Source organism: Poecile atricapillus, chromosome 6 (assembly GCF_030490865.1).
Source record: "Poecile atricapillus isolate bPoeAtr1 chromosome 6, bPoeAtr1.hap1, whole genome shotgun sequence".
In the NCBI taxonomy this organism is placed as follows: domain Eukaryota; kingdom Metazoa; phylum Chordata; class Aves; order Passeriformes; family Paridae; genus Poecile; species Poecile atricapillus.
The window spans coordinates 29,366,988-29,387,342 of NC_081254.1; the positions used below are offsets into that span (position 1 = coordinate 29,366,988).

The 20,355-nt window shown below is 42.4% G+C and overlaps 1 protein-coding gene and 1 long non-coding RNA gene across 2 annotated transcripts in view; one reads left to right on the plus strand and one right to left on the minus strand.

Moving 5' to 3' along the window:
* LOC131580356 (uncharacterized) overlaps positions 1-1,372 on the minus strand; it is a 24,641-nt gene extending 23,269 nt beyond the window's left edge. Inside the window, exon 1 of the long non-coding RNA XR_009277851.1 lies at positions 1,275-1,372. This is a non-coding gene — a long non-coding RNA (uncharacterized LOC131580356). The remainder of the gene's footprint in view (positions 1-1,274) is intronic.
* The window catches only part of TECTB (tectorin beta), a 10,344-nt gene extending 4,587 nt beyond the window's left edge, over positions 1-5,757 (plus strand). The window contains exons 5-12 of the mRNA XM_058841424.1: positions 136-278; positions 359-431; positions 1,703-1,806; positions 1,886-1,969; positions 2,168-2,330; positions 4,123-4,192; positions 5,043-5,075; positions 5,556-5,757. Coding sequence (XP_058697407.1) covers positions 136-278; positions 359-431; positions 1,703-1,806; positions 1,886-1,969; positions 2,168-2,330; positions 4,123-4,192; positions 5,043-5,075; positions 5,556-5,608 — 723 coding nt within the window. The 3' untranslated portion in view covers positions 5,609-5,757. The remainder of the gene's footprint in view (positions 1-135; positions 279-358; positions 432-1,702; positions 1,807-1,885; positions 1,970-2,167; positions 2,331-4,122; positions 4,193-5,042; positions 5,076-5,555) is intronic.
* Positions 5,758-20,355: the final 14,598 nt, after the last annotated feature.

A 20,355-nucleotide genomic window follows, 5' to 3' on the forward strand; every position in this document is an offset into this window, starting at 1 on the left:
CAGCATATAAAGAGCTGCCAAACCTTGTTTTCTTGGGGAGGCTGTTTTGACACCAGAGTCTTCATGTTTCAAAGTATATTCCTGGTGCCTCAAAGACACAGTACTGCCCACATTTCTCTCTCTCACCATCCACAGTTCAAGAATCCTGTGTATCACTTCTATAACTCCATCGTCTCCAATGACACCTCAGTGATTGTGAAGAGCCAGCCTGTGAATTACTCATTCACCTGCACATACAATGCCAACTACCTGGTGAACCAGGCTGCCTTTGACCAAAGGTACATCCTCTTTTGGGAGTGTGTCTCACCCTGTCCTCATCACCATGCCTCACTCATGCGGAATTTTGTCCTGTCCCCAGGGTGGCCACTGTCCACGTGAAGAACGGGAGCTCCGGCTCATTTGAAAGCCAACTGTCCCTCAACTTCTACTCTGTAAGTGCTCTTTGCCACTCACACCTTCACCTTCACCTTACACAGGCTCCAGCCAAAGAGCTGGAAAAAACAGGGCTGCTGCTCCTGACTTTTATGTGTCATGGAGCACATTACTAGCCTGGCACAGGTAATTGCAGTGGGATTGGCAGGGGCTCTTCTTTCTGCTGATTAACAGAGATATACTTAAAGTGAACGGAGCAGACACATGCCAACTGTTCTTTTAATCCCTCAAAATCAGGCAGCTTTTTCTGCTGAGTGGTACATTTCTAACCTGCTGACAGATTTGAGAAGAAAAATCAAAACTTGTTTGTAGCCCCACTGCAAGGGCAGCATGAATCTGCACGTACTCCTGGCCTTGCATGGCCTCTGCAGACACAGCAAAGCTCCTTGCATTTCTCTTGCAGCTTTCTCCCTGGTCCTCTCACCTGACAGATGTTTCATGTACCTCTCAGATCTTTAGGTCATGCTGGAATTTTGTTGCCAACAAAATATTGTCCTTTGATATCAGGCAGATCTTTTGAAGCATCCCTCTCCTCTCCGTAGCTCTATTGCACTGCTGGAGCAGACAGCTCCTAATCTTGGAATCTTTTCTCCACAAAAGCACAGTCAAAAGCACCAAAACAGCCTCTCTATTTTAGCACAGCTAGAAAAGCACAACTAGGAACATCCTGTGTTAAAATAGGCTAGGTAAAAGGAGTATTTACCACTAGGTAAACCAATGCTAGGATTGAACCTGATATTCTTTATATAATTCTGGTGCCAGCTTTGTTAACATCTTACCCAACAAGAAGCAATGGGATTTAAGGTAGGCATTTCAGCGTATTTGTAACAAAAACTTTTCACCTGAGCACCACATTGTTCCATGTTCAGCAGGCTGGCTTTTTTCTTGTGATTTCTGCTTGTCTTCATTCCTTTTCTCCAACATATGGCCATGTGTCAACTCCATTCCCATTCCATGTACTCATCTCCCCTCACTCCCACCAGCTTTCCCCACCATCAGAAGCAGCAGCAGCAAGCTTGCTTCCCACCCATACTGCAACCCAAACAGCATCAAGTTCTGTCACTGATCATCATTATGCACCAAATATTAACAAAAATATTTTTAAACATTATCTTTGGCTTGCAATACTACCAGTGCAGAGTTTGGAGGTTGCAGGGTATAAGAACCCAGATTTCTGGGGTCAATCTCTCCAGTGGTGTCTGAAGTCGAATCATGCCTTGCTTTGCATGTTACAAGTAATGTATGATGCCTTTGTCTTTGTCTTCCAAAGAATGCCAAGTTCTCAAGTATAAAGGAAGCCCCCTTTGTTGTTGAAACATCAGAAATTGGTTCTGACATATTTGCTGGAGTGGAAGCCAAGGGCTTAAGTGACAGGTAGGCAAGGGAAGGAGGAATGAGTAATAAATTGGCAGCTGGGACATTCTTTGCTAATCTGGGGTTTGCATCTCCCCAGGTTTAAAGTTGTTCTCAACAACTGTTGGGCAACTCCCTCCTCAGAGTATTTCTACCAGATCCACTGGCCTTTGATCACCAAAGGGTAGGTGCTGTTGGGACCCAGGGGAGTGCCTCTACTCAGCCCAGCCCTGAGGATGACTGGAAAGCTGGTTGGGGGTATAAGGGAGCAAAGGAAAAGCTGGCCCACAGCAGGGCAAATGCTTTCATCAGACTGTCACCTCAGGAGATGTTTCACTGAAGCCATGGGGGCTCTGACAGTGCTTCTCCACACACAACACAGGTGTGCCACAGACTACTCCATCCTGGTGCATGAGAACGGGAAAACGAACCGCGCCACGTTCCAGTTCAACGCCTTCCGCTTCCGCAACATCCCCAAGCTGTCCAAGGTCTGGCTGCACTGCGAGACACACGTCTGTGACAGCGAGAAGTTCTCCTGCCCTGTGGTAAGGCCTCCCTGCTGGAGAAACACACAGTGCCACTTTCAGACAGAGGATGGCCAGCCCTTCCCGAGGCTGTGCCAGGTGTCGAGCCAGTGCCAGGGCTCTCAGCGGATGGAGGCAGGGCACGGTGGGACCCCAAGCTGTGCACCCCGACCCCTGCCATGCCACAGGCAACATTAGGAAACTTGTTTAAATGTATTGAGAAATAAGGTAGCCATTGAAAACTCAGCTCCTGTCAGTATCCCAGACTGCAGTCCTGTCTGACAAACTGCTACAGTTAAACAAAAGACTGGAAAGAAGGAGGAAGTTGAGCTTTTTCCATTTTACTAAGTATCCCAGTGCTAAGAGCACCCTGGGGGCAGTGGGAGAACCTCTCTCAAAGCTCCCAGTCTCCCTTCTCAAGGAAAGTCCTCTCTGCCATGCTATAGTAAGTTACTGCTCTTACAGACATCCTTCTCTGCCTAAAATACATAAATTGTCTCTGGAGCAGGAACTGAGGTAGAAGAGTGGATTCCTGTATCCTTAGATGGGAGTATGGTGATGGTGCTATACAGGCTCATAATTTAGCATGGGCAGGTGCCTCTAAAATGTCTTTCTTTAAACACTTCTTTTTCCATCCTTCACCAAGTCAGAGCTTTGCCATTCTTTCTCTCATGCAATGAAATAAAATTTTTTTTAACCTGAAATGAAAGCCCAAAATATTCTTTGGCCAATATGCTGTCATTTCAACAACAAATGTCTCTTGCTGGAGAAGAGAAAGCATCACTCCTGGTGAGCCAAATTTTTCTTTCTAATCCCTTTCTCGGTCCAGGAGTAAATTAAGGCAGCATTTTGTATTATACAGCCTCAGTGCTAAGCAGGGGGACCTGACTAGTGCAAAATTTGCATGTTTGACAAAAACACATTATTAGAAATTCTAAGTTTCAAGGGCAACAGAAAAAACTCTTAGATTTTGTTGTTTGTTTCTCAAGATTTCTTCAACTTTTTATCCAGCCATAGAGCAGAGTAAAAAGAAAACACAAACCCATTACTACATACGTGCCCCTCTGGCAGTACCATCAAACACCTACATCATCCTTTCAGGCACTGTGTGGAATTCCCACCTCAGCCTCCAGTGCAGGATAATTGCTCCATCAGGCAACATCCCTCGAGTCCACTTCCCACTCAAAAGTGCAGCTGGTGGTCTCCTGCAATTAAGGTTGAACCAAGCTGGTGGTCCATGCTTACAAGCAACTCATAACCAGAATTACCACCTGCTGAGTTTTTAATAAAAATGCCCACAGCTGGGGATCTGCAAAGGTCAGGAGATGCACAAGGACCTTTAATCTGCAGAGCACTGCCTCCAATACAGACCTTGTCAGCTGTGACAGGCATCATTAGTGCTGGACATGAGCTGATCTATATGGAAAGGATTTATGCTTCCTGTTTCTACACAATGAACAACAATTATCATTAGCAATAAACAACCACAGAAGCCTCCACAAGGGTCAGGGGTTAAACAGATGGAGCTCAATTTCCCCCTTCTTGACAGGAGTTTTGTTTAAGGCAGGGTGGGAAAGGCAGCCCACCAAAATCTTCAGAAAATGAACTGTAAAGACTCTCCTTAAATCTCTCCTGCACTAAAACCCCCGGTAATTACAGGCAGGGGGGAAAAAAAAAGTCCCTAGAAAATATGCAGCAATTTCCTTGGTTGGAAACATAAGAATTGTGCCTGGATTTTTTTTTTTTTTTTACAGTTTTTAATTTGTAAAATTTTAATTTTTGGTATACATGGCTTTCTCTCTGCTCTCTTGAGACATGTGACAAACGCAAGCAGCGCGCGGAACAAACCGGAGGTGTTTTGGTGGCGGAGATCACTGTGCGCAGTAAGTGGCCGGGTTCACGGGGAGCTTCTCCCTTTGGGAAGCAATGAGGCTGGCAGCACAGGAGAAGGGAGAGGCAGCCAAAGCCCTCTGCCAGACCCCTTTCCCCCAGGGCAGCTGGAGTCTAGAACAGAAGCTGGTCCCCTCCAACCCTGGCAGAAGAGCTCAGTGAAATTCTCTTCACCTGCCAAATGAGTCAAGGCACCCCTTTGGCATTTATGATAAATGGCCAAACACTGACACACCGAGCTGGCAGTGAAAGCTCTGCTCACCTGCCTGTGACCTCAGCAGCAGCTCAGACATGCTCTGACTGGTTGTTCAGGAGTGGGAGAGAGGTCAGGAGCAGCAGGAAAGTTTTTCTTTACACTGTGTGTCTGTACTTCAGCATACCCACGACACCTTCATGTGTTCTGGGGATGCTTTGTGCCTATCCCTCCTGACACTGCCATCGGCCTTCTCCACTGCACAACTGTATCCTCCAACTGCTGCCTCCTGCAGGCACCAGGGATTTCTCTCTGAGCTGGTTCATCTTTTCAAACAAGTCCTGTTTTTACCAGAGCCCTTTATACTAGTTTATCAACTGTATCCACACCAACCTGAAAGCCAATTTAAAATTGCAAATACAGATAGAGTAGAATTATTACAATCCATTATGTTGCACCAGTAAACCCCCATCGATGTTAGAACTGAGGAACATTTTATAACTTCAAACAGTAAATCCAAGAGGAAGAAATATTCAGAATTTCAAAATGTGACAAATGTTTTCTGTTCTGCTTTTATAAAGCACAGTGGTGCACTTTACCTTATTTTAAACACCAACCTGATGTAATCTTTCTCTTCCTCTTTTATACAGGCAAAGGTTTATCCAGATTTTACACACTCTCAGGTAAACAGCAAAGTATGACAATGAAAGATCAATCCCAAATATGGATTTTGAGTGTCTTTGTCAACATAAAATCCATAGCTCAAAGAAAAAACCTAAAATATCAGTAAATTCGACAAAAGGGTGAACATTTCGAAATCATATTTTATTTCCCAGTGTTACATACTTTGTTTTCCTTCTTTTGGTACATCCCTCACACTGGACAATAAAATCATAGCAATAACTTGCAATAATGAACAATGTTTTCTCTAAATGTCACACCCTCTTCCCAGAAAAGGAACAATCATATTTTACTGGGTTAACAGGGGTGTCTGAAAGAATTTCTGATTGGAAAGGGGTTTGAAACACACCTTTGAAAGTCTATCTGTTAACATTTGATATGTTGACAGAGCCACATTAGGGTATGCAGTTTTATTGAATGGGGTGGGAAGAGAAGGAAACTGACAGGGAAATATTCACATATAGCCTGTGTTTCTCTTGCAGATATCATCTTCCACCTACTCTTCGTGATTGGATTTTGTGCTGTTTTATTATAAAATGCAGCCTGGCTGTACTTCGTAACTTTCCCTGATCCTGTTTGGACCTGGACTTCTTTACTAAAGATGTTTATTTCACAGAGGAAAAAGGAAAGCCACAAAAAATCCTTGTGCACCATTTTACCAGATAAATAAAACATTCCATGAGCTTTGTGCCTCAAATACTGGAAAATCCCAAAGCAGATTTGGTTCTCCCAAGTCTCTGCTGGCATTTTAAACTAGTGAAAACCCTTAGGTTATGTGTCCTGCCAACGCCTCCTTTTAAAAAGCTGTGATGGCAATAGGACTTGTTTCTAAAGAGAATATAGAGTGCAAACTCAGCATTTTTCATTGCCAAATTTACCTTCAGGGCCCCCCTTCCCTGTCAGTCTCAGTATGGTACCAAAGTCCCCTCCAGGCCTGGGCTTGCAAAGTCCCAGTTTGTTCTGTGAAGTCTTCGAACAAAATGAAAACCAACCCGTTGTATCAAGGATGGGAGGAAAGGGTGCATTTCATCTAGCAGTAATTAGAAGGTGCTCAGAGTTAATTACCTGACATTTCTTTCCTGATTCTCAGTGTTGTCAGTATTGATTGGCTGCATTAAGTAGAGCACACTGTAGGAGTAGGATGTCTTGCTGACTGGACAGGCTCAGTGCTGGATGGTTACATGGTGTGGGTGCACATTGAGCACATCTGAGATTGGAAAACAAGCTAATGAGCTTTCACACTTCCTTGAAGACATAGCCAGTGGCAGATGCAGCGGGGTCCAGGTGTAAGGTCTGTACCTGAGTAACAACAGCAAGACAAAAGCACTGGAAAGGGAAATCATGATTTATAAAAAGCAGGAAATATCAGGACGTGAAACAATTCCCCAACAAGCATAACAGTAGGTTCCTTACTTCCATTAGTTACTAGAACAATGTTGAAAAAAACTCTTGAAAGTGTCAGAAACATTCTTAGAACTTTTCCATGAAACTGCCAGGATTCTAAATGTGAAACAGGGAAGAATGACTACAGTTGTTACACTTCCCATTAATGAACACGGTGGGTGTACCTGTTTGCACATACTGAAGCATAAGCGCATTACAGAACTTTTGCTGTTTGTAGAGAGAGCGAGCCTCCTGAACAATTCCGTGAAGGGCTTTCAGCTGGCGGTTCTTGGTACCAGCTGAGGGTAAGGGAGATGATGCAGGGCAGGATGCAGGGCAGGATGCAGGGCACACATCCCAGCGCGGTCCCGCGGCCGGGCTCGCTGCTGCAGGCGCTCCCGGGGCGCGCCCGGCAGAGGGCGCTGGCGGACAGCGGCCGGGCGGCTCCGGCACCGCGGCCCTGCGCCTTCCCCTTCCCTTCCTTCAGCTCCCTTGGCTCCGCTCTGCTCCCGCTGACACCCGCGCCTCGGCTTCACCCCTTCAAATTCTCCTCCTTCTCCAAAGCCCGCTTCTTCTGCCTCGCTTTTACAGCATTCACTGCGCTCCTCTGGCGGCTATTTTGTGCAAAAAGCCCTGAACCCGGTTTCCTTGGCAGGTTAATTCCTTTCTGGTTATGGAAGAAGCGTGGCTTTGGAGCAAAGCTTGCAGGATTTCAGCAGCTGTGAATTCGCAGCGGCCGTGGGATGGAGCCTGTGGCTCACAAATGAGTGGGGCTCAGGGAGCCCTCCCTCCTCCTGCCTGTTCCGCCCCGGATCACCATCTCCCTACACACCAGAAACGCTGTGTTGCCAAAAACAACAATCAAAACACGACTGAAAAACAGCTGCCAGAGGTGACTGTGGAAAGGTCTGTCTGCTGGAGAAGGCAGCAACATTTGAACAAGTTTCAGCTCCAGAAGTACTGCTCCTTAAGAAAGCAAAAGTTGTCCATCCTAAATAGTGTGCATAAAAAATATCCACCGTCTTTTTTCCTAACCTGCATATGGCTCATCACTACTTACTCTACTAAACACTATTTATGTTGCTTGTATCAGAAAATGTAATGACTGCTAAAGATTTCAGCACAAGATGAAGTGTGATAGACCTCATAATTTCAAATGGACTAAAATGATGGATCTTTTCCAGCTGTCAGGGCATGAAGATGCTTGCCTTGATCTCTGCATCTGAAAGCCAAACACAAATGGCCATGGAAATGTAGGGACAGAAAGGTTATTTAGAGAAGACACAGATAATTTGTTTAGAACCCAAAATGTCTCCACAAAGATTCCAGTTGGGTTTTGTCCCAGTTCTTCCTTCCATTTGGATGAACTCTAATGAGACATGAATTTCTGCATGCTTTCCTCCCCACAGTTTGGCACTGCAATGCTGAAGCACAAGGTCACAGAGGTGGTGACAAGAAGTAGGAGAGAAATGAACACACACAGGATTCAAGATGATAACAAGGCAGGTTGCAGCACAGTGTTGCCAATACAGTGATACACTTTACACAATATTTTGTTCATTAAACATAGGTTCACGTCTCACTTGTGAATAGTAAACAGCGTTAACCTCGGTGGCCTTTATTTGACATTCATTGCAGATGCAAATAACAATTAAGAAGGGGTCCAACAAAAACTGCCAATGAAAGAATGAGTGAAATCTAACACAAAATGAGCAAGTATGCCACAATGCAAGCTGGTACCTTCCACTGTGGACAATCTATCCTTAGAATTCCTAAACAAGCAGTGCTGTTGGCACTGTGATTCCTGTCCTGCCATCTCATGTCCAAGAGTGAAGAAGAAGGAGCAGGTATCAAGACTGTCAAGTCAGAATTAATTATGGTCAATCGTTAATGCCTCATATCCTGTGCTGAGATCTCACAAATTCAAATGCAAACTTTAGAATGAGGCCTCAGTAGGTGTTTACTGGGAGACATGCACATGATCCTGCTGCAGAGATGCCAGGCTGACATGCCAGGGTCTGAGCTGACATGCCCACCTTGTGCAACCCCTGCTAGGGCAGCCCAGAAGATCAGGGCTGAAAGCCTTTCTGTAGGGGGATCTCAACTCTGTAGCACACTGAGGTAAACACTGCATGTGCTGCCAGAACTGGCAATACATTACACAATATAAACACAGGCAATGTCCCAGATCCAGATGCCATGTATGGAAATTCCCTAGTCTTAATCCTCATTTAAATACCAACTTAATCTCTTTATTCTGCCATTTTGTTTAACTGTCCAAGTCAAGGACAAGGAAAAACCCTACCTCAGAATAGTATCATGACTCACTACATACAAAACACATCATAGATGTACATGGTCTGTATTAGGAGTGAAACTCTCACTCTGTACCGAAGATCAAAACTTTTCAAGTTATTCCCATCCAAAGGGCAGCTTACAGGTGCAGAGGAAAAAATAGCTATTGTTTGATTGGACCCCATGGCCCTTTCATGTAGCATGTAACTGCAGCCCTACAAAGGTCAGGTTCAGTGGCTTCAGAGAAATAAATAGTAATTCTTGCAGCCTGGTAGTCTTGGCACACAAGGCTCAGAAAAGTGTTCTGAGCTCTATCTGAAGCCACACTGCACTGAGGAGCAGAGACCAGCCCTGCTTTCCAATACATCTTTCTTCACTTTGTTGTTACAGGGAAAACCTAGAACATACCTCTTTAAAAGCAATTATCTTAGATATGCTCTGGTTCTAATAGGTATCAGAACCAAATAGGTCTATTAGAACCTATTAGGTATAAGGTTCTAAGAGAAATATTGTGAGATTGTGGTAGGAAGCCCACCTGCAATGCAAACTGCTGCTCTGGGGTGCAACCAGGCTCCAGCCTTCCCAGATTGCTGCTTGGCAGCCTGTACCTCCTCCTCTGCGAAATTTTCTCTGCATGTGGTCTCATCAACATTAACCTCCTCCTACAGATCATCTCTCTCTGAGAATTTACACACTGTAACATGTAGCATCCACTGGAAGGGATCCCACCCTGTTGCCCTTCTGCTTGCACACAACTGCTCCTAACAGAAAAATAACATCAGCATTTTTCTTCTGGGAGCAAGCACATCAACACATCTCAGACACAGACATTCAGGATGTATATTAAATTAACTTTATCATAAAAAGACAGTCCACAATAGGTAGCAGAGTCTTGTCAGTAACATGGCTCTGAAATGTGTTTTGAGATCTTGCAGGTTTAAATTTCATTTTGCTTTTCCACAAGCACATTCTGCAGAGTGCAAATGATGCAGTGAGGCACAACAGGAAGTGTGGCACATAGATCCTACAGCTTTGGAGAGCACTAAAGTTGAGGCTGAATGCTAAAGCAAAGGTCTAATGCTAAAACAGACGTCTTATCACTGTGAAATGTTTGCCCAGCACTATAAATTTACATGGTGATTAATCAGTGCTGATAAGAACATTCTGAGCACTTCTCACTGTCTCCATGCCCAACACTTCTGTGCTAGCACCTTATAGTGAATACTTCAGAGTACTCTGAAGCCAGTAACTGATTCATCTGGAAGATTAAATCATCCCTTTACAAACTGAGAAAAACTGACATGTAAAGAATGTCATGAGCAGGTCATGGCAGGGGGTCATATCAAAATGGCACTCATTCCAGTAGAGGAGACTGTTACAACAGAATATTAATCAAGTTATAATAGGTAGATTGATCTGATACTTCTGAGAATGAGCTGTGAATTGAGAAAACTTGAAAATTTTGCATTTATTTTATCTGTACTAGAAAGAGAAAATCCATATATACAGAAAACCAATACAATAAATTAAAGGGTTCTGATGGACAATTTATTATGCACCTGGTGACACACCGTAGCAGATCACAAGTATCCACAGCTAACATAAAATAAAACTCAAAGGTTAATAACCTGGAAGGAAGCTTACATCAACATTTTTTCCCCCACACTTGTGCTAGGTGTGCCACTGTGCCTCAGTGGGTGACAGTCCCTACCATTGTACCCAGACCCTCACCCCCTCACAGCCAGCCAGACATGGGCTGTTCACTTGTGTGAAGGCTGACAATGCAGTTGCAGCTTCTGTCTGGGTTCATGGCTATCTGTAAAGGAATCACAGCACTCAGGAACATCACAGACATAACTTCACATTTCTTCAGTGTTGTTAATCCTACTGGGGATGGGTAGGCTGCAGCTATAGGCATCACTAGTGGTTTATACCTTTAGCAACAAAAGGAGCACAACTATTGTATTGCATATCCGAGATCTGGGGTGTGTGATGCAAATAAGCCTGAACCCTCAAATCTGCAGGTGACTATTTTCTAATAGGTACAGAAAAGCAGAGGGGAAAAAAACCCAAACAAATATTTTGAAGTTACTTTATCAGTGGTTCATCACCAGACTAAACAGATTTCTTTTTTTTCCAATGTTTTCACCTAGGACAGATTTTCAATCACTTCACAACTTTATTTGTCAGATGGGGAGACAAGTTTCCTCCTCATACCCATTAATAGCACCAAAAGCAGGCTGCCTAGGATGTACAGCTCCTGCTCTGGTGCCACATCTCTCCATCTGCTCAGCAGCCTTTCTAAATGTGTTTTCCTCCTCCAGAGCAACTGGGATAATGAGCTTGGATAAAGCATGATATCCTCACTATTATTCCCAGTTTTGGACTGCTTCAGGGCAGTCTTCACCTACTCTAGACCTGCTGAGAGCCTTCTGGCAAGGTTTGTATTCAATGGAAAAGTCCCAGGATGAACAGACAGATCCCTGTTGAATTTCCTTTCCTTATTAGTGGAGGGAAGGCATTCAAAAATCACTTGCCTAGAATGCCAAGCAGGGGACAGCCTGAATATTGGCTGATAAACTGCCTGAGCCACATAAGACTGGCACAAGGCCAGAAATCCGTGCTGCTGCCACAGCTGGCCAGATTATAAACTCATTGTTCTCAGATTTAGCTGCATATCCTCAAGCAGCAGCACCTCTCCCTAACGCAGCAGTCTCATAATAACCCAGCAGTTAAAAGGCAAAATAAAAGGTTATTCTGAGGAGTGTTTAGAGTAACCAGGCCATTTTCTCAGAACTGCCTGGCTCTGATTTAGAGGTATTGATCTCAGCCTCATTGAGGTGACAGAACATTTAGGTACCACCTCAAAATATACCTATAGCTGGTATATGTTCACAAGTCCTGCAATCACCCCTCCAGCTACAGGCTGTGATGGAGAGCATCCTGTTGGTTAATTCCAAGTGTATGCAGCCATGAAAATCACCTCACTGAATGCTTACAGTACAAAGGGATTTCATTGCGGTTTCAGATTCACAGTAAGTGCTTTTCACTCAGATGTCTTTCTCTATTTAACTTTTTTTTTTTTTTACAAACATGGTTTTACAGCCCCATGGTTTAACATTTCCCTCAAGGTATGGCATACAGCAGGAGAGTATCATACAGGTAGGCCACATAAGAACATAACTCAAGTAACACTTTAACCAACAAACCTAAACCAAAATGCAGCAAAAATACAGGAGTCTTGAGCCTAACTTTGGTATTTGACAAATAATTTTCAGCTAAAAATATATTTCGTTTCAAATAAATACATTCCAGCTTTGTCCCAAATGCAGCTGTGATTTTAGTCCAAAAAACTAATTGACAACCCATGTCTAGAACTAGTTAGTATCATTCTTCAAGTAGGAAGGAATAAAAACATACCTAGGAACATCACTCTTACATGGAATTTGGGATTTCTTAGTCTCACTCTTAGGAATGAAAATCACACAAAGGTGCCTCAAATGCATTTTGTTTGGAGACAAACTTATTTGAGTATACAAATCTGGGGAAATCACCAACTGGGAAAAGGAAGAAGCTTAATTACAGTATTGTATTTGGCAAGTGTTTGTAAGTAGGGAACACAATATCAAACCTCTTTCTCTGAAGAAAATGAGCTGTGAAAGGTTCCTTCCTAGCTCTCTTCTGAAAAATACAAATGCCTAGTAGATTCCCCAGGAGAGCAGAGGGTGGCCAGGAACCAGGGTGCTGGTACACCAGGAGAACACTGCTGTTATCAGTGCAGAAACTATGCACATTCTCTGGCATCCAGTTGGTAACTGCAATATTTACTCCAGTGAATTCCCTGAAGAAGGCTAGAAATTAAGGTCAGCTCATTGCTGGATTGTGAGAACTCTATGCATTGGTATATTTGTTGATTTTGTCCAAATACACAATAAAAAAGTTAAGTTAAACTTTGTGCATTGCTGCTGACCATAAACTGTGAGACAACAAAGACAAGTTTCCCATTTAGTGGAGCTGTTTAACTTCCAGCAGAATTCACTGACACCTGAATGACTGCAAGGCTGAAGAGGAAGTGATGAGCCACATACAACCACTTCCCTTCCAATTTGTCACAGAACAAACAGAGCTACTGATCAGTATTAATATTACCTTAATTATTTATCACCACATACTGAACACTTATTGACAGAGTTTAACCACAGTCACACCCTTGAACAGCTCAATGGGCTGTAATTCATCAGATAAACATGTATTGCTTGTTGAGTATCAGTTGGCTGATAATCAGTTAAATATTTTGTGGTGATGGAAAATTAAGTGCTTTGTGGCAGCTGGAAACTGCCACCAATATTTTACCCATTAATAGTCCTGAAAGTAAAGTGCCTGGAGGTAATACAAGAAACAACTGCTTTTTATGCAAGAGGATTGTCAGCCGCAGGCTTCTCATTGCTGTAAAGGAAAAAACTTCCAGAATATCAAACCAAAACTATCAAGCAATTAAAATCCCTATGAAAAGCATTTCCTTGAGTGATGATGGACAGGAATCTGAACCAACACAGAAACATCTGCAAGCAACACATTGGTGACAACTAAAGACAACCAGAAACAGCTTCATTCAACCTCTCATTTTTCCTCTCCTTTTGTGGAGGAAAATTCACTTTCCAAAACAATTACCTTTTCTTTTCTTTTCTTTTCTTTTTTTTTTTTTTTTTTTTCCTGGAAATCCTGTGCTGAAATGAAAAAGTTTGATAAATATCTTGGAATTTGTCAGCTTTTCCTGATGGGTAAAAGCAATAGTAATAAGAACAACGATCTTCCTCCCCCCACCCTAATCCGAGCAAACATCCCATTTTTCACATCCAGAAATAGTGACAATATTTATCAAAGCCTAGCATGTGAGAATTCAGGAATTACTGCTTCCTCCAGAGCCTTCCCCATGAAAAGACACAGCTAAAGGCTTTATTTCTGTCACTTCACTGTCTGGAGGATGTGGGTGGTGGGGACCATCTCCTTACAGTGGGCATTAACCAAGGCTGACAAGCAGGGATGGTTTGAGCTCTGCACAAACAGGTGAATCATGGCTGGCAGCAGAAGGGTGTCCCTCAAAAGCCCAGGAGGACTGGGGCAGACTCCATTCCTACTTCACTGAAAATCAGGAGCCTGGCATTCAGGCACACCTCACACACTGTTCACAGGCCCAACCCTGGTATCAGTCACCTTTCCAGCCACAACCCCCCACCATTTGTGGCAATTAATGAAATGAAGTTTCTGCCACCTTCTATTCCATTGATTCACTCTGGCTTGGCTCTAAATAGGTGGAGGAGATAGCTTTCTACCTTCCTTCTGACCTTTTACATATATTTTCTGACGTGGCCACTTTTTTCTGCAGTTCAGGAAGAAGTGAAAGTTATTGTTCTGATTTGCACTGCCCCATTGAAGTTCTGAAATGGGCAGTCACATACAATTATGAAGTACTTCAAGTTGGATGAGACCCATAAAGGTCATAATGTTATGTGTGGGAGTGACTTAGTTCAGAGTTTATTTTATTCCTGGTGTCACATGTGAACACTTTACCTGTGCCCTCCTCCCAGGTAAGAGCAAAATGATGAACCTATAGTAAGCAGAGCAAAGTCCTCCTCCTGCAGAGCAGGTATGCACCAAGCAAAGGGGAAAGCAGCACATGCTATCAGCACAGCTCTGGGGCTAAGTACAATGCCAGCAAGAAGTCTGTCAAATGATTATTTATTTGTGCATCACTTCCTCAGCAAGACTCCGTGGCCTGTGCTTGAGCTGTGTATTGCTGCAGTACAGAATTATATATCTAAGTAATATGACAGAAGATAATATGTATGCATTTTTAAAATCACAAAAACAGTGAGTTTGGAAACTACCTAAGAGACAAACCTTCAGTGAAGCCAGGTTCCAAAAACTGCTCATGCAAGATGCACACAGCAGATGGCCACAGACTGCTCAGATGCAGATTCCTATGAAATGATCCTGAGTACGGGCATCTGAATTAGAGATATTCCAGCAACTGGATCAGGTATGTATTTAGATGCAAATTTTTGCCCTATGTTGATGAATAGTGTTTTTAAGACACCGTCTACTCTAGACAGAGATGCATTTATGTCTGTGCCAGTGCTAGGCACACAGTAATCTTTGCTGAGTGTTCTCACTTGCACTATGCAACGGAAGTGTGTAACACAGCGTAGTCCATAAAATAAATTGCAAAGAGTTGCAGTATTAGTCACAATAGCAATTTTCAGTGTTCACTAAAAGCTGCTTACTAGCACAAGAGGAGCATTTCCTGTTTGTAAAGCTTCACAGCTTTCTGCAAGAGCTAGTAAGAATTAGAAATCATCCTCCAAACAGCTAACAGTAAGGACAGAGTCCACACAGATTTGGAAACACTTCTGTCTTTGAGAACCGCATATAACCTTAAATATAACCTTAAAAACAGAGTGCCTTTGACCAAGTGTTTACACTTGTATATTAGCCATAACTAACTGGGAAGCATTTATTAACTGTTAAAACCCAAATATGCACCTCAGGTGAGCTTCCAGCTAATGTAGCAGAGGTCCTGTCAGAGAATGTTTACAAAGTACTTGTGTACAAAGTGTTTACAAAGTACTTATGCTATTCATTGCAGAGGGGACACAGTTTTGACAGAAGTGTCAGAGAAGGACATTGTCCAGCTTTACTGTCTGACCATACCAAAACACAGGGATATTTCAGTCAGAAGACCAAAACAAAGTGCTCTAAAGATGGTCACAAGAAGATGGCCTTTTATTTTGTGACAGAAAATAAGCAGGCAAAAGTTATTTTGTAGTGCAACTCTAAATTGTTTTATCATCTTCAGTAATCCAAATTCCCACTGACTTATTTTCTTTCTTGGAGGTCAGTTTGGATTTATTGTTCTCCCACAGATTTCAGTCGTTTGCATATTTTACACTACTATGTAATGCATTCCTTGCCATGATAGCTTCAGAAGGATTTTCACACAGCACCTGTTAAGCTCCAGAAAAAGCTATACTTAGGTGTTTTTATCAAATCTTTAACTACCATATACTTGTCTAGTTTCCTCTATCAAAACATGGCTGATTTTTATAATACCACAATACCTAGATCAAACAAAACATCTCAATGTTTTTGGCCTGACATTCACACTGAAAGGGACAATACTGAAACCGAGGAGCTTGCAGGAGAGTTAAAGGATGCAACAGATGACAATGATCCAAATCAGCAGACAGAATTAACTAAACGGGATCATGTGTTACCTAAGTAACTATTTGGCAATCAGCAAAACCCAGGTTTTTTCCATATGATCTATGTCTGTATCAAGATTTATATCCAGGGTTGTGATTTATATCATAAGTTTTAGTTTCTAGTCTCTGCTTAAAAAAAAAAACAATAAATAATCATTTGACTTGGGAAAAGGTCAGATGGGAACGAGAAAAGTAATTGAGCAAACAAAAATGTTGCAAGATGAAAGCTAACCACCCTTCCACAGAGGCTCATCGTGCTCTTTGCACCAGCCTTGTGGCAGCACAGAGAAATCAGTCCCTGACACCTGAGAGGAGCCCAGTGAGGCAGACACGGGCAGGAACAGCTGCATTAGCTGCCCTTGGACAATCTCTAGCTGGGATTCATTGAAAGAGTATTAAACACGACAGCAAGATTTCTCTGAGAGACTTTTTTTAGAGAATAACAATCTCTGAATCAATAGGCGGCTGCTCAAGAATCTGGTATTGCAAGCTGGGGATGTACTGAAAGGGATGTCCCCCAAACATGGATGTAAAACTCCATGTAACTGGCAGTCACTTAAATGGATTGTCTTAAGATGGCTAGAAACAACAATCACAAGGGCTCTGGATGAAAACATAATTTACTTCAATTTTAAACTCTGTTAAGTCTGGGTGCTGAACCTCCATTAGAAAAGTTTCAATGTCTGACAAGAATATGGAAATTCTATTGTCAAAATGGATTCATTGAGATAGTCCTTTTGTGAATAATTTCAATTTAATGGGAAAAATCAATTTCAGACTGAAATTCTTTACCATATTGATCTAGAGTAAATCTACATATTTGCTATGGATCCTTGGAGCCACACTGGAAGTGATCTTGAAATCACAGAAAAAATACCACTAACAGATTAGACAGCTAGAGGGTAGACAGCATCCTATTAAAACAGTGTTTTCAGGTTTGTGAGGTTATGAGTAGGCTGGGAAAATCACTGAGGTGAATGCACTGCATAAAAACAAGTTATTATTATGTGAGGGTGTAGCTGTCAGTATAAAAGATGGTTGAGTAAGCAGATCAAATAGCAAAGAGCAGGAAGCTAACAACAGTGCTAAAGAGATTACAGAAACAACAACTGATATTCTACTGAAAGAGGTAAGTGACTTAAGACAAAAATAACCAAAAGAAAAAGAATTTTTTTAGAAAATGTTGCTTGCATTATCCATTTCTTGGGCAAAGGTGCTTAGCTGAAGTTAACAACTCCCTGTTGGCACAGACTTAGGACTTGAATGATACTGTTGATCACTTCTGCTCTCTCGTGTGCCACAATGCATGTTTTGATCTTTCACAGTAAGCTCATTAAAAGATGCTAGGAGATTTCTATGGTTTTATGTGTGAGGAGTATCCTCTCTAGAATATCTAGTTCTATTTACTAGTCTTGACTAACAGGTATTGTGTGATCACTTGCTTGGTACATTTGCACTTTTGGGGTGACGAGAAAAGGAAAAGGGATGGAGATAGGAGAAATAAAAATTCTAAATTCTTAACTTCTGTGACAACTATTTGATACATGGAAATATGTGAGATAATGAATCAATGTATACTGATCTGTATTTTTGAAGAGCATGTGGAATTACTGCAAGACTGGAAGAAAGCAAATAGCACTTCAACCCACAAGATAAAAAGGAGGATCCCAGCAACAGCATGGATGCTATTTTTTCAAATAATGAAGTAGTACTACTGTACCTCTGTGACTACACAGAGTTAAGTGAAGCCATCAACTCTACTGCCTGGATATGCCTCCTTAGACAAGGGGTTTTTTTTCCCTTTTTTAATTAATTTTTTTTAAACAAACACAGATTGCAAAATCTGAAGATGAGAATGCAAATGAGATTAAATTCATCTGGGTGTTACAGAAGTGTTTCCTAATGTGTCTTCTTTCAAAAACTTAATTTTAAAAAAATAAAGACACCAGTGTGCATCACTTTTGAATGAAATAGAAGTGAAGAAAGAAAGACTCATCATGTCCAGTACTTGTAAGAATCTCCAGAGCCTCGGGTTGTCCTCCAGCTGTGTTGGGAGGCTGAAGTCAAACACCTATAGTAGCTCCTGCTCTGTGGGAATATGGGACCCTTTCCTTACATTTGGTCAACAAAATGGGTTTGGGATACTCTAATACAGAATAATTAATGATATTACTTACACCAAAGGTTTTACAACAATATGTGGGTATATAAAATGAAGTGTGGCACGTGACAGCACCTCAGGAGGAAGTCTTGCAATCTGGATCTGCACTCCACTCCAGGGGCTGACACATGAGTAAGCTCAAGATAGCAGCAGCCAGAAGAGGACAACAGAGGGTGTTACCACAGAACAAGTGGTTTTTGTGGAGTCCATGCACAGCATATGGAGCAGATAGTGATTACTATATTCAAGCAGTTTTTAGTATTTACAAAGTGACTGAACAGTTTAACACTCTTCAAGTGTTCCTCTGCTGCTCAGAATCAGCTGCCTAAAGCTCATATCATTAATGATATATTTCTCACTGATGATGATGATTTGACATTTATAGTATTTACAACATTTATAGCATTTATTGCATGCTCCTGCTAACAGAGAGACAGATTTCCTTATATGCTATAGACATGAGCCCAGCTTAAATGCCATCATTTCCTCAAGGAAGATTTGAAATTGGATCTTACCAGTTATAAACAGAGATGTGGTATTGCAGGAATATTTTCTAGCATTTGCATTGCATACCTCTACCAGGAAGCACCTTCTTTGGATTGCTACAGAGTGAGTCAAAATGCTGTGACTGCAGTCATAGCAAATTCATCTCCAGCTATGGGCAGACTGCCAGAGGAGCTCAAAGCACGGTTTTGGGGCAAACTATACCATGGTGGGTGTTGTGTTTGAAAGGCTGAGAAAAGAGCAGGCTGCGTGCCAAAGAAGAGGAAACACTCAGGAGCTCCAAGCAGCCTCAAGTACAGTAACATCCCATGGTACAGAGATTAATCCAGGCAGTGCTGCCTCAGGCTTAAAAGGTACTCAAGGCAGCATGAGCCAGTGCCTGAAGTGCCACCCCAGGATGTACAAGGCTGGGGCTAAAAATGCAGTCTGTTTCTGACTAGTTAAAGTATTTCTTAAGGCTGGTGGCAACAGCAGCAAATCATATTGCAAAACATCCAAGCCCAGCTGGAAATTAAGTGAAGACACTGTGCTTCAGCATTTCAGAAAAAAATAATGCAATTCTGTTCAGCTAAAACTGTTCTCCTGCTTTTTAAAGTTTGAAAGACCCTCAAAGCAAAATAGGGTTCCGCTTTCTGAAACTGCTAAAGACAAATAAAACTCCTTCCTAAATAACTCTGAGGTCTTCTAGAGAGTACTTTGTGGGGAAACAGCCTGAACAGAAATCAGCTTCTCATAAGAGAAAATGATAGAGCAGACTGCAAAAAAAGCTGACTCAAGAGTTCAGTACAGCTGAAGAGTACTATTTGCCTGGGTTTGCTGTTAAGTGCTTACCCTTCTGTCATTTGTTATAATTACCAAACAAGCCCCCTTCTGTCCCATTTCCTTACAGAAAGTACCAGCTTCAGAGCAGGAGGAATATGCTCCCAGATCTGGCACAGGCACAAAGCAATCTGTATCAAAGGAAGTTCTCACCAGAAAGTGAGGAGATGCCACAGGAAAACTGTGTTAAGACTATGTTAACTTACAAAAAAGACTGAGAGGCAGCAGTTTTCAATCTCCTCCCCATGCCAAATTTCCCAGCTTGTTGTCCAAAGTCTCATGTCATTTTAGCACTACTGGCAGGAGCACAGGGTCATCACAAGAATTACAGAATTTTATACTGAGGGACAAAGTGAGATGCATGCACTGCAGTAACCTGTGGGCTTGGAGGCAGAATAAACAATGCCAGAGGGTACAGAGCCCCTGACAAAAATCCTCCTGGCTCCTCAGAACAATAGTTTTATGCCAAAGCACTCCTCCAGAAAAGCCTGGAAATGGAACACAGCATCTACAGGAAAGCAGCAGTCAAACTGGATTTTACCAAAGAAGACAAATACAAGTCTGAGTCAAAAATTAGACAAAGCTTTCTCCCATGCCAGCACTTCCCACTGAAATTTGGGAGACAATTGGTCCAAGCACTGTTCTCAAATACCCGAACCCCAGAATCACAGGGCTTGGAGGGTGAAGCAAGCAAAACACAGAAACTGATACTCCACCTCAGCCTTTGAGCAATCTGGTACAAAAGGAATGAAATATTCTCCTGCTGAACCTGACAGGTGAAGGCATCAGAAGGCTCCTTTGCACTGCAAACACAACCAGCGTAAACAAAAGCTGGGCTAAAGTAACCTAAAGGCTGCT